Source organism: Corvus kubaryi, unplaced genomic scaffold (assembly GCF_017639235.1).
Source record: "Corvus kubaryi isolate FWS band 111438036 unplaced genomic scaffold, C.kubaryi_AGA036_p1.0 37398, whole genome shotgun sequence".
Classification (NCBI taxonomy): domain Eukaryota; kingdom Metazoa; phylum Chordata; class Aves; order Passeriformes; family Corvidae; genus Corvus; species Corvus kubaryi.
In genome coordinates, this window is record NW_024581137.1 from 50,617,263 (window position 1) to 50,631,538 (window position 14,276).

Below are 14,276 nucleotides of genomic sequence, written 5' to 3' on the forward strand. Positions count from 1 at the left end.
TGCGTCTGTGTGCCTGCTGGAATTGTGTCTACATATCTGTCCTGCTCGTGTCTGTGTATCTGTCGTGCGAGTGTGTCCGGAAGCTCCAGTGAGGTCAAGGGGGGGAAAAACTGCAGAAGAAAAGGAGAATTACGAGGGCACTGAGCAAAGGGTGCGTGTCCGTATGCGTGCCTGTGTGCACACCCCGCAGAGGTGTGGGCCTTCCTCCCACGGAGCAGCGGCAAGGAGACAGGGCCAAAGTTGTCGGATACTTTGTTGGCTGTGTTGGACTCCGTTTCTCTTCTCCATTTTTTCCCTTCTGCCGTTCTTTTCCCCTTTTCCTCTCCTCTTTTCGTTGCTTTTACTTTTCCCACCCCAGGGGTATGGGCCGGGAGGCACAGCGCACCCTTGTTGTGGTGGCCCCGGCCGCCCCTGGGGCACAGCTCCGCCGCCCCCCGGGTGCGGAGCGGCCCCTCCTGGGGGGCTCAGGGCGACAGAGCCGCGACTTGGGCATTTCCCGCAGCCGAGACCCTTCTGCCCGGGGGAGAACTTTTGAAAGGAGAATGTGTTTGCCTTGGCAGCGCTTCGTGCCGCAGCCTGACCTTTCGCTCACACGGCCGGGGCGAGGGTCCCCACGGCCCCTCCGGAGAAACGGGACCCTGGTAAGGAGGGACCTCTCACCCCGCTCTTTCCCTTTTCTGTCCGAAGCTGTTTGCCTTAGATAAGCAGGTGTAATAACGCTGTTGACAGACCCGGGATTTGGTGGCAGGGTGACTCCCTGACCCGCAGGTGTTTATTCTTTCCGACTCGTTAAAAAGCGGCCGGCGGCGCGTTTAAGGCAAATATTTGCCGGGTGCGGGAATGGTGGAAAACTGTCACTGGGCACACGGCGGAGCCAGCGCGGCCGGCGGAGAGCCGCACACTCGCACGGATGAGCGGGCTGTATCCGCGGGGAGCAGCCGGTCGCCCCCGGGCTGTCCCCACAGGTGTCCCGGGCTGTCCCCCGGGGCCGCCGCCCGCAGCGCGGGTGTGAGGAGGGGGCGGGCGCTCGGCGGTGACGGGTGGGCGGCGCGACCAATGGCGGGCGAGGCCGCAGCGGCGCGGGGCCAATGGGAGCCGCCTGCGGCCCTTGAAGGGGCGCGCCGCGGAGCGCGGCCGCACTGCCGCCCGCCGCCGCCGGGAGACGCGGCCGGCCCGGGGCAGCCGCACGGTCCCCAGCCGCCTCCCGCCGGCGCTCCCATGGAAAAATCCAAAAATTTCCGCATCGACGCGCTGCTGGCTGTCGACCCCCCCAAGGCAGCGGCGGGGCAGAGCGCGCCGCTGGCCCTGGTCACCTCGCTGGGTGGCAGCGGTAGTAGCAGCAGCGGGAGCGGCAGCCCTCCGTCCTCATCCTCCTCTTCCTCGTCCTCTTCGTCCTCCTCCGAGCACCCCGCCGGCGGCCCCGCCGACTGCCTGCGCACCGACAGCCCCTCTCCGCCGCGCCTCCTGGCCGCCCACTGCGCCCTGGTCCCCAAGCCCGGCTTCCTGCCCGGGACGGGCACCGGCGCCCACCCGCACCACCACGCCTCCGCGGCCGGCATGGCCCTGGGACTGCACCCCGCGGCGCCCGGCGGGCCGGGCATGCCGGCGCAGGCGGCCCTCTACGGGCACCCGGTGTACGGGTACTCGGCGCTGGGCGGGCAGCACCCGGCGCTCTCCTACCCCTACTCGCAGGTGCAGGGAGCACACCCCTCCCACCCCGCCGCCGACCCCATCAAGCTCAGCGCCGGCACCTTCCAGCTGGACCAGTGGCTGCGGGCCTCCACGGCGGGCATGATCCTGCCCAAGATGCCCGACTTCAACTGTGAGTATTTGCCTCTCTCCTCACGGCAGCCGCGCCCCCTCCATCCCCTGTCCCGCTGCAGGGGCCTACCGGGAGCTGCTTCCTTCCGAGAGGGTAGAAGTCCCCTCCTGCCCCAGCCTAAACAAGCTGCGGACTTAAACTGGAAGCGACGCTTTTATTTTTTGAAAAATTATATTAGAAGAAATAAACAGCTCTCCGCGATAGGAAACGGGGATGTGCGGTCACTTCTCCATTCCCGGCCCTTGAGGAGCCCCGGACAGTCCGGCCTCTCACGGCAGGTTAAACGGGAAGGTGACAAATTGCTCCCTGCCTTTGCAAATGCCTTTTCTCGCCGTTCCTGGAGGGCAAAAGCCGGCCGGGGAGGGGCCGTGGGGGTTGGTGGGGACAGAGCAGGGGCAGGAATCTCCAAAATCCCAGTTTCAGTGTAACCCTCCGAAAGCGAGGTGGCAGGTCGCATCACTCACTCACCGATCTTAATTTTATTTCTCCTGCATCGGGAATAGGCATATAACAATGATGTCAGGTCTCCTAGGCAAAGGGATGTGGGGAGGATCTGGGATCTGCCAAAAACTTGGGGTTCTGCGTTCCCCGGGGGATAATGAGCAGGAGAGAAGTACAGTCAGAAGGGTTTAGATTTGGCCCAGGAAAGGCTGGGAGTGCTGAATGGAACCAGGCAACCCCGGAGTCCCAGCAAACCGCGGTGCCGAGCTCTAGGCCTCGCGGCGATGGGGAACTTGCATGCATCTGGTTTAAGCAAAGATCATTTTCGGAGGTGTGAGCTCTCGGTGGGAATGGCCGGTTTAACAATACCGGAGGTGTAGTTTTACGAAAATCATGCCAGGAAAAGAATTGGGATTTTTTTTTTTCCCTTCTCCTGCTCTACACACACATTCGCAGACAAAAAAGTCCATTGTTTTCCCTCGAATTGGGGTTGTTTAGACTGGAACATTCAGGAAGAAAAAATAATTAGGAGAGCTGTCAGAGCCCTGCCTCTCAAACAAGGGGCAGAGGGGAATAAATAACCGAGCGAAACGAGCCTCAGAAAATCGCACCGCAGTGAGAAAATCTCCCGGGCGCTGCGGCCGGGAGCGGACACTGTCCCTTTCTTTCTGCTGCTTTAGCGAGCTGTCTCCAACCGCGGCCGGGGAGCAGGAGCCGCCCTTTCCCAGATTTTTTTTTTTTTTTTTTTTATTATTTTCGAAACCAAATAAGTCAAAGTATCAAAATACTTTGAGAAATGGGCAGTAGCGCTGCTGGATCGCATGCTCAGGGATATCGAGGCCTTCGAAGGGGCTTAGTTCCCGCTTGCTCGTGGCTGAGTCTTTTTTGGTTTGTTTTGGTGGAGTTTTTTTCCCTCTCTAATAAATCCTTAGTTTTAATTATTATGTTTTGAATGAGGAAAACACGCCTTCCCCCCCCCCCCGTTTCCAAGACCGTTTTCTAGTCCTCTCTGCTGATTTACTCATCGAGGAGCGGCTGGTGCCCGGCGCTCGCAGGGCGCGGAGCGGGCCCCAGTCTCGGTCCCGGCCCTGGTTCCGGCCCGCCGGAGGTGTGCCCGCCTGCAATCCCGCTAATTAAACGGATATGGGCGGGCTGGGAGAGCGGCAGGTTTAACTAAAACATTAAATGGGGCAAATTGCCGCTCCCTGGAGAGCCCCGTGCCCCTTCGCCGCGATCCCTGGCTTCGGTTTATTGTCTCGCGTTTGTTAGGCTCTTGGGAAATCAAGAGACATATTTTCCTTTATTTAAGAGATTTCATTTAATTCTTTTTTTTTTTTTTTTTTTTTTTTTTTTTTTTTTTTGTCGTCCCCGTGGGCGATCCCCTGACACTGTGGAAGCAGAGAAACCCCGGAGCCAGAGGGCCTGGAGGCTGGAGGAGATCCCTGCCTCGGTCCGTGCTCCGGTGGATAATGGTCCATCCTTGCTTCAGTCTCACACGCAGAGTCTTTCCTGCCTCCCCACTTCTCACTGCCCTCCCTGCGGACGCACGGCCGCAGCAGGGCGGCTCCGCGCTCACCTCCGCGCTCCCCCTTCTCCTTTCCTAGCCCAGGCGCAGTCCAACCTCCTGGGGAAGTGTCGCCGGCCCCGCACGGCCTTCACCAGCCAGCAGCTGCTGGAGCTGGAGCACCAGTTCAAGCTCAACAAGTACCTCTCCCGGCCCAAGCGCTTCGAGGTGGCCACGTCGCTCATGCTGACCGAGACACAGGTGAGTGCCCCGGCCCCGCGGCGAGGGGGGGCGGCGGTGGCTGTCCTGGCGGGCGGTGGATGAGGGGATGTGTTTGTGTCCCGTCTCCCCCAGGTGAAGATCTGGTTCCAGAACCGGCGCATGAAGTGGAAGCGCAGCAAGAAGGCGAAGGAGCAGGCGGCACAGGAGGCCGAGAAGCAGAAAGGGGGCGGCGGCGACGACAAGGGGGATGAGGACCTGCTGCTGCCCGCCCCCGAGAAGAGCGGCGGGAGGAGGATGCGGGATCTGCCCGATAGCGAACCTGAGGACGAGGAAGAGGAGGAGGAGGAAGAGGAGGCGGCGGCGGCAGCCGGGAGATGCTGCCCGTACCACTCCTCCGACTGCTCCGAGGCGGACGAGGAGGACACGCAGCCCCGGGGCCGGCACGGAGCCCCGGCGCAGCCCCAGTGAGCCCCCCCGCACGCCCCGCTCCCTCCAGCTGTCCCACCGCGGGGGAGTCCTGCCGCTCCTGGTTGGCACCGGTCCCGCTCCCGCCTTGCTCTGATTTCTCCCTGCTTGGAGAGGGATGGAGAAGAGGATCCTCCGCATGCCGGGCGGGGAAGAGGATTTATCATGAATACAGTGTTATTATTGACTGAAAAACAGACAAAACTTGAGCTCCCCCACCCCCCCATCCCTGCCCTCTGGAAGCGCGTCCCTTTCGCTGAGTATTGGAAATGTTTTGTTCTTACTTATATATCGGGAAAACTGTTTATGTCATGAACGTTAAAACTGCTGGAAATCTCAATACTGTCTTTATTTTTGTATATCGTATTTATAAAAAAAAAAAATTACCTCTACTTATGCATGCTAAATTATTCCCCAGGTCCTCCGGCCCGTGCGATGGGGTGGAAAATAAACGGCGTTTTTTACCGGAGGTGTATGAGCGCTCTGTGAGGGGAGGATGCTCGCCGCTCCCGGGCCCGGGGCCTCCCGGTGCTCTGGGAGGTGCGGAAGCGCTCGGGAGAGAACGGGGGGAACCACTTCCGACCCGAATTTAGCCCAGTGCCGCCACTGCCGTGTAACGTCTGATATCGGCGCGGCGTCTTTCCGAGAGGAGCGCCTCAGCACAGGGGAGAATCCGCCCCCGGCACCAGAGCCGCGTGTCCCAGGCGGGTTTCGGGGAGGCAGCGGCGACTCCCGTCGTGCGAAGCTTTCGGGAGCTCGGGGACTGGCAGGGGCCATCCCCTCCCGAGGGGCTGGGGCCTAGGAAAGGAGGGAGCAGGGCCGTTTTCCAGGGGCAGCTCGCCTTCCAAAGGAGCGAGCGACTCCCCTGCCCTCCCCGGTACCGAGGACAGGACCCCCCACTCCCTCCTCCGCCGGCGGTGGAGCGCGGGGTTTCCGATAACTGCGGGATTTATCTCACCAATAAATTTGCAGATCAATTAATCCCTGTCACGGCAGCTCTTCCCCAAATCAATTATAGCGAATTTAAATATAATCACTGGCTCATCCCCACCAGCTCGGGGCCACGTCTGGCAATTCATCCCCGCGGATGAATTACGGGGCGGCTCCGCACCTCGAGTGCCACTGGCTCCTGGGGCACTGCTCCCCCTCCTAGCCCCGGAGGATGAGGACCTCTGAAACACAGAGCTTTTCCGCTCCCGTGCACTTTAAAAATAAAAACACAATAATAATAACTTTAGTAAAGATATTTTCTACAAACTCTACTTTAACCTTTCCTATGAGGCCACAGCGTGGCCCCTCTTAACAGCTTCTGTAAAAATCCGCCCGTGAACCACAGGCTGGTGGATGCATGAGATTATGGGATGAGATTCATGAAGGAAAATGTTATGCCTCACGGAGAGCTTCAGGTGGGGCGGCCGGAGGTGGCAGCCAGGCATAACGCGCGTAATTACCAGCTCACCGCCTCCGCACACCCACTGCCCCGGGGTGACACACCAAAAATCACGATATGTCATCAATCTGAACAGATCCCATATGTCAAAAAACTTGATTGGGATAATCTCGATTTGGATCTGACCGATACCTACCCCCTTGCACGGAAACAATCGCATCGGGGGCTCTGATTTAAATTTGTAAACGATTTTTCTCTTGGGCACAGGCTGTGGAGAGTTCAAGGCGATAGAAAAATAAAGGCATGAGTATCTCTGTGACTGAGGCTGCACCTTCGTGAGTGAACGGCCGTGCAGGAGCGCGCAAAACCCGCGTAGGACCGCAGTGGCTCCTCTGTCCTAATCCCGGAGACACGTCCGAGTTACTCACTGTCACCAGGATTTACGTCTTTAGACCTTAAAATGCCTAAACCGTATCAGTCTGGAGGACACATTATCTTAAAAAAAATACCAATAAATGAAATATAATGCATGCTGTATACAACAACAACAACATTAATAACAATAACAATAATTTAAGAGACACCTGAAATCACCCCCCCCCCCCCAAAGATCCTCCTTCAGTCATTAATTTCCAATTAAATACCCACTAATTAAGATGGCAGACGTGCCCCACCGGGCCAGAAATATCCTGTATGCCCAAGAGGTGTGTGTCCACACTCGTCTCAGCCCCATGAAAACCAGCCTAGCGGGTACAGGCAACTATTCACGGACTCGGTATCAAAGTCCTACCGGTGTATTGTGTCTGTCTCAATAAAATTAATCTCTTTAAAGCCCAGCATCTCACAAGAATACCTTCACTGTTCCAGACTACAAGGGCAAATATGTTTTTCAGATTCTGTTTTTATGGACGGATTAAAGTTTATTTTCCATAATAGGGCACCTAATAAAACTCATAAAGCTCTGTCAGTCTTACAGCTGGTGGCCTCATTTAACACTTTCACTTCGTAAATCATTTTACAACTTACCAGGTGTTTCCAAAACTGAAAGGAGAGGAGGGGGAAAGAGAGCAAGAGGGGGGAAGAGAAATGAAAGTCACTTAAAATATAGATACGGTCCTTTGACGCTGGGTGCGTTTGCATGGTCGCTTGGAAGGGCTTCAAAGAAGGCGTCGGTCCCAACGGGGGAGAAAAGCCTTTTAATCAGGATTTCCCACGCTCTTTTGAAGTGCGGAGGCTCGTCCCCACGTGCAGGGCAATCAAAGGCTCAGGGTGATTAGCGGAGCCGGTAACGTATGCGACACGCTCCGCGCTTCGCTCCGCGCCCGGCCCGGGGAGGCTCCGCGCCCGCTCCCGGAGCGCCCCGGGCGGGGGAGGTCTCTGCCGGGGGGGGCCCAGCCGGGAGGTATCAAAGGGGCCCCGTTATCACCCACGTGCCAGCTCGGCCAGCGGCTGGGGGCGGAGGGGACGCGCTCTCGGTCTGAGCCCGCACCAGGGTCCCCCCGCAGCAGTTCCGGGGTGTCCCCGCATCCAGCCTGATCCCCCTGACCCCGGCACCCCTCACCCTGCTCCAGGGGCCTCATGCTCCCAGCCTACCTCCCCCCACACCAACCTTCCTGCAAGTGTGGGGCCTCCCTGCACCCGCTCCCAGCGTGCCCCCAACACCCAGCCCCGGGGTGCCCCACTGGTGTTGATGGGGTTGCGTTGCCTCAAGACCCAGCACAGGCAGGGCTTTAATCTAACCCCCTGTTTGTAATTTCATTATTCGGCCGATTCCCTCCCCCAGACACAGTAGGTAACAAACCTCTTAAAATTTTCATTGCTGTATTCGAGAAGTGGTAAGTATGAACACGGACCTTTGGTAGACATTTTACTTTAAAAAGCAACATGGTTTAGGGATGGATGTCATTAACTGGCAATTTCACAAGCATTAAGTGCTAAAACAAAAGAACCAAAACAGGATCCATATGTTCGAGGTAAACCTGCTAAAAGTCTTTCAAATGGGAAACCATAAATATATAATCTTCCTCAAACTCTCCGTGAAACTGCTCGGAATGAAATACTCCACTAGCAGAAAGACTTTTGATTATTGCTGAAGTCCAAACTGTTACACTCATCCAAAAACAAGAGATTGATGTTCTATTTCTCAGTGATTTCTCTAGCTCTCAGTAAGACCCCACCCCACAGTTCTTCCTCCTCCTCTCACACTCCTTCTCGTGCCTGCGGGGCTGGACATGCGTGGGAGGGCTGCACACCGTGTGCCTGCTGCTCCCGTGTGAGTGCCGGCAGCCACCTCGCTCCCATGGATCCTTCTAGACTGATTCCTGCACACTGCTGATTCCTCTGCCGAGGGGAGCTACGCTAAGGCTTCCCAGGTGACACCAGAGATGCCTCAGGACAGTGAGTCCTAGCGTAGACTCCCTTCTTGCTTTCCCGAATTTCCCCTTGTGTGCTGTGGGTGTCGGGATAACCACACCGTGCTTCAGCAGGAACATGCCATTGTTCCTGTCATGTGCAGGGAGCTTCTTGGTAGGCTGTTTGAATCCCAGGAATAACACCCAGGACAAGTACGAGAAGGGATGAAGCTCCCAAACTCCTTAGTCTCCCTTGGGTGTTGTGTAGTGACCAAATTACAATCTTTCTGCCCCCCAAAAACGGTTCAGACCAAAAAATGGTCTGGCCAGAGTGAAATACCAACTGCACATTACTCTGAGAATTACTCAGCACTGTGACACAGATTTTTTATTTTTCACCAATACTCATGCCATCAGAATCATAGCAACAGTGGATTGGGCTTGTCCTGCATTAGAAAAGGTGGTTTTGTCTTTTCTGGGACTTCTTGCTTCATTTTTCTTGCCTTGAGGGTTGTGTAATATCTCTTCCAAACAGTTCTCTACAAGGGCAGTGGACCCAGGGGATATTTACTGTCTTCTGCCTACTCTGAGGACAGAAGAACTTTACTTAATTAAGTCCTAGGTGGAAATGCAAGTTCCTGCATGGAAATGGGATCACCTGCAATATGTAGGAGGTCAGAGTATTTTTTCTCTGATCACAAGCTTCTACAAAAATTTGGTTTTCAGGTTCCTTTTGGAAAAAACCCACATTTTGCTGAGTTAGTCTAACAGGGACTGGTCTCTAAAATGAGTAAAGGAGAAGAACAATGCCCTTTTCCTTTAGTAAAACCTCAGCAGAGGCAGTGGCTTGCAATGAATTTTGGATCTGCAAGGCTTAGCTCCATTTTACTGCCTGCAGGATATTTGCAAGCAGATCACAATTTCCTCTAATTAATCCACTATTTTAAATTATTATTCATAGGACTTCTGTTAATGTTCTTGGCCAATGGTACCTTTTGGCAGGTGGGACTCATGTCTGAAGAGGGAGCACGGCTGCACAATGCAGAAGTTCCTGATTCGGCTGCCTCCTCTCTTCCCGCACAGAGGAGATGGGGACGGAGAATTCCTGTCCCCATCCAGCCCTGCTTGGCTCTGGGTACCATTTCCATAAATAATAATAATAAAAAAAAAGAGCAGCCAGCATGGATTTTGATGTAAGGCTGAGGCAGGGGACTGATCTCAATTTAGAACAACACCTCAAGGGATAGGGCAGATTGTCCATTGCTTGGTATCCCTGGATGGCCTTTCTGGAAAGGATGTGGGAACCAAGCAGAAGCTGCCAAGCTGCCTCTGGTGCTGATTTCTGCAGTGTAATAGTGGCTGGCAGTGTGCTGGGGGCTGCACAAACCATCTAATGATTCTTTCTGGACTTCAACATGATGAATCTATAAAGCAAGTATTGCTGTAGCAGCTAGGTGCAATTTTAGAAATGTTAATGAGTAATTACATAAAGGTTGTCCACAGTCATCGATGTTAATTACTGTTCTTTTGCCAGGGATAATTAAGATGACACTTCAGCAGCATCAGCTAGTGGTTCCTGCTGTCTGTGCTGTCTTCTCCCCTCCCAGCTCCTGCTGCAGCTCTCACTCTCCTTCAGGGATCTCTTCACTCCCTTCATTCCTCCCATGCTCTTGGCCCCCCAGCTTTTCTGAAGGGCCTAGTTCACCACAGCCTGAGGATTTTTAAGCTGTTTAATAGCAATTCACATGGTATTGTGAGGGTGAGCTGGGGGTGCTGGGAGAGGCAGATTTGGGTGATGTGAGGCAGTGATCTGCTGCCTCTATGCTCCTGCTCAGAGCATCAGGACATTCAGCTCTGCTCTGCAGATAACTTGCTTAGACAATGTGTGCAAGCTACTTCACCTTTCTTCAGCCTCCACCTCATGAGTGGCTGGTCTTAACACCTTGTTTTGCCTTTTTGTGTGTCTTGGAAACCTCTGATGAGTCAATCAATGACTGTGGAGGAGATGGAATAACAGCAATCTAAGTGTGTGGTTTGTTGTAATAAAACTTATAAATTTTATCCACATTCTCACTCCTCAGCCTGTGATCAGACTCCACTCAGTGTAACACAGGTTTCAAGTGATGGAGAGCCCATGATGGAGGTTTTAGCAGAGGAGAGATGCCCTATCTGTGCCTCTGAAATGTGCCACTCTTGCAGTAACCCAAAACCTCATGGGTTCCTCTGGCTTTGGGGATGGAAGAAGTCTCTTTCATCAGTTACGGACAGCAAGATACCTAAACCTCCCACTCCTTTATCCCTCCAAATCTTCATCTCTAGGACTGATAATTACATCTACAGGTTAGATTTGAGGGTCGATTTTGGTAGCAGATGATAATGGGGTAATGTTGAAAAGTCTCTGTGCTCTTCTGCAAAACCTGTTACTCCTGTGCCTCCGACAGCTCCACGTCATCCTTGGGTAGCCCAGGCTCCTCCCTGGAGGAGGCCATTTCAGGGAAAGTGTTTCTCAGCTTGATGTGAGGGTGTCAAAAACCTGGCCAGGAATAAAGGTTTGTTTCTCCAGTTCTTAGCAGTCTGAAGGCTCCTTAAACTCACAAACCTGTTATGAGGCTTCCCAAAAACAGGGTGGCCCAGAAGCACAGATGGGTCTAGGGTGTCTCCAGATCTGATTCTTACACAGATTTCAGACCAGAGATAACAGATTTGTACTGATTCAAAACCCAAAGCAGCTTTTGAACTGATCTATTGCCTTCTGCTCAAGCTCTGAAGTGCTGGTGAAGAGCTCCCTTGAGCGTCCCTCCACAGCTTTTATCATCACAAGAACGGTTTAGGATTCCCAGGTGCTGTCCCTGCCATTCTGCACTGCTTCCTCATCCCTCCCACACAGTACCTGCATTATCCCTAGCATAACAAATATCCCCAAGGCAGCAACACATAGTTTCAAACCATTTAGGTAAGGAAATTTGGAAAGTAAATACCATCTGGCCAATATTTTATGGGTGATTTGAACTATGGAGTGAGGAAAAATAAATCCTATCCAGAATCTAAGGCTTTGGCTGAGGAGAAAAGATAATTTTGTGAAGATGCAAGCCTAGAAAATGCAATCAAGGTGACTCATTTTTCCCCAAGGTGACACCAAGCATATCTTGGGTTATTGTCTCTATACTAGAAAAACATATTGTTCTGTCCCCTGGCTGTAACCAATGGTTGCTCCCCAGTGGCTTCAGTGCCTCCAACAATACTCCCTGCTATTCCACGCCAGAGCTGTGTGGGCCTGTGCACCCAAGAGAGATTTCAGGGTACTCTTACCATCTGAACCATAAAAGGTCCATAATGGAGTTTCTAATGAAAAATGTGTAATGCCTGGAAATCTTTCACTTATGAAAACGAAACAATGATTTCATTGTAACTGACAAAAGACTATTAAGGAACAATTCAAAAATGGTCTCTGTTTTAATTTTGCACGGTACCTCTCATTCTAGTTACATTACTCAGTCATTTTTAGTTCACTTTGAAGTGAATTCCACTCCATTCACATGAGGTCAGCTAATTTTGGTGTGTTAACTGTTTTGTCCTAGGACACAAGTTTTAAGGAATTTTTGGTGCCAGCTGGCTCTTCCTAAGCTTATCTTTGATAGATGCTCATTCATTTCCTTAAAGTGTTATTACGGAAACCACGTGGTATCCGATTGGGAATTGTGCATGCCACCTAAATTAGGGGAAGGCTACTGTAATTAGCTTTAAAGCAAGGCTGGAGGTCACACCAGAATTTGGGGATAGCACAGCTGTTTCATATGGGCAGCTGTGCTGTCCATGCCTGCAAGCCTCATGCTAAACTGAGCTTTACAGGAGGGTGAAGGAAAGTTCCTCCAGGAGATGAAATCACAAGAAGTGTCATATGGTAAAAGAGTCATATCTCTACCTACAATCCCTGAAATCAGTCCAACCCAAAAAGTCTTGGGTAAAATGTACACTCAGCCTTTTAAAAGTGACCCTACGGATCAAATTGTCTCCTGAAAACAAAATTGCTTTATCAACTGCAGGAAAAAATCACATATTGACTCACACACATGGGATGTAGCTGGGCACTAAGCTGCAATTACGATCAATGCAACAAAAATTGGAGTGTTAGAGTTGCCACTCACATATTTATTAAGCTGAAATCACTGTCATGCACCAGCTGCTCCCGGGCTGTAACTTTTCATGTGCAAAGTTCACTCGCAGAACAATGGGAACCAAACGATCCCAGATGTGCTCTGAGCACAGTATTGGGTTGCACACCTTTGCTAGCACCAGGCAGGGCAGCCCCGCTGCGTCTGCACCTTCGGAGCACGACTGACATCAGCCCCTCATCCCCGGTGTGGAGGACAATGGAAAAATGTCAAGTTAAAAAAGCCCTGCAGATACTTGGCTCGTTCAGGTGTGGTGTTAAAACCCTGCCAAAAGGACTTTTGTATGATTTATCAGCATAACACTCTGGCCAAAGCTAAAAACCAGACTTCACTGCCCTGTTAATTTTGATACAGAAAACAGAGAAAGTTTAAAACATTGCTGTCCAGCTTGAAAGAAAACAAAAATCGAAGCTGCCATAATAGCTAGGAGTGGATCATGCTGTTTAAAGGGGGAATTGAAATTTTCTGCTACACAGCTAAAAATCAAACATCCGGCTTTTTGTTAAATGCATCTAAAGCAAATCACACGGTGTTTTCCAGCGGCCTGGCGGGAGTAAGGATCAGTGGTGCAACCGCAGCCACTTGGCTTTCTGGCATATTGTATTTTTACCAATCCAAAGTCCTTTTCTTCTCACTAAGTAGCAACTCTCCCATATCTGCTTTATGGAAGAATTTGGGACATTTTAAGTGGCATCTCTGTTATTAGAATGATCAGGGACCATTTCTCACAGGGGTTTGACGTAGGTTGCCAGACTAATACTCAACAGGAAGAAATCTCAACGGGCTGTATTTTGTGTATATTATTGAACACTTACTCGTGGCAGACAAAGCAAAATGTGTCCCAGCCAGGTGTAAGTTCCCCAGCAACCTCTGCTGGCAGGCAGTGCTTAGTGTGCAGTCCTGCAGGAAGGCGACTGCCAGCATTTGGTCTTGCTGCTCTTACAGAGACCTTATGGCCCTGCTAGAAGGAGGAGAGACTAGCTCTGCTAGGACAAGTTTTTTCTCCAGGGTTAAAAGTGTGATACATGCAAAAATTATGCATCGTGTATAATATATGCTTAGACACAGAAGCATACCTGTAGAATACCTATAAAACACATTATGCATATAAATTTTAGTATAAATACACATATAAATAAGTACAAAATCCTCTCTGCTTTCCTTTTCACACGTGCTTTATAGCCTTGGAATGTAAAGACCACAGAAGCAACAGCTTGCAGATGCATATGTACATCGACAGCAGACTCTGCCAGGCCTTCCACCTCTCTCAAGCTGTGGCAGTCTGGCCAGTAGGACCATGGAAAAAGTTGTTAAATAGGGCAAGATCCACAACTCAGGAATTCACATTTATCTTGGAATTGTCAAATTTCTGTCAGACAGTTATTTCCTCACTAAATCACAGTGACAGGATGGGACTTGTGCAGAATCACCACAAAACCTATCCTTGACATGACTACAGCACTGTGGGCTGGCAGTGTATTTCTGCTGCTTTCCTTGAAAAGTAGGGTTTTTTTGGTTGTTTTTTAAAATTTAAATTTAAAATTTAAAATTTTAAAATACATAAATCTGCTGAATGTAAAAGCCCCTGGCAGGTAAAATCAGTTTTCTTCAGAAACAAAACAATGGCTCTGATAACACTAATTTTGAACAGAACATACAAGTTCTTTCTGAGAAATAATAATTAATGCAAGTCTCAGTGTAAAAAAAAAAAAACCCTTGTAATTTTTTACTGTAAGGTTAAAACCATCCCCTCTAATTGCACAGCAACACCTGCATTGCACCACCTCAGGCAGCTGCAGCAAGTGAATACTCACACCCATCAAACACTTGGCAATCCTGCCACGGCAGCAAAGCTGGTCCGCTCCCATCACCAAGCTAAGCACTCACACCAGGCAGGGACAAGCAACCT

General features: G+C 51.6%; 1 protein-coding gene across 1 annotated transcript; it reads left to right on the top strand.

Moving 5' to 3' along the window:
- Positions 1 to 1,197: 1,197 nt before the first annotated feature.
- On the top strand, positions 1,198 to 5,238 carry MNX1 (motor neuron and pancreas homeobox 1). Its single transcript, XM_042043926.1, has 3 exons — positions 1,198 to 1,822; positions 3,868 to 4,028; positions 4,122 to 5,238. Exons 1-3 carry the CDS (start codon positions 1,219 to 1,221, stop codon positions 4,455 to 4,457), a joined length of 1,101 nt encoding a protein of 366 aa, XP_041899860.1. The 5' UTR covers positions 1,198 to 1,218; the 3' UTR covers positions 4,458 to 5,238.
- Positions 5,239 to 14,276: the final 9,038 nt, after the last annotated feature.

Excerpts from the sequence above, each read along its gene's own strand:
- MNX1 (XM_042043926.1), top strand. The coding sequence starts at position 1,219 with ATGGAAAAATCCAAAAATTTCCGCATCGACGCGCTGCTGGCTGTCGAC. Across the intron at positions 1,823-3,867 it reads CAAGATGCCCGACTTCAACT|CCCAGGCGCAGTCCAACCTC; the intron begins GTGAGTATTTGC and ends CTCCTTTCCTAG. Across the intron at positions 4,029-4,121 it reads TCATGCTGACCGAGACACAG|GTGAAGATCTGGTTCCAGAA; the intron begins GTGAGTGCCCCG and ends CGTCTCCCCCAG.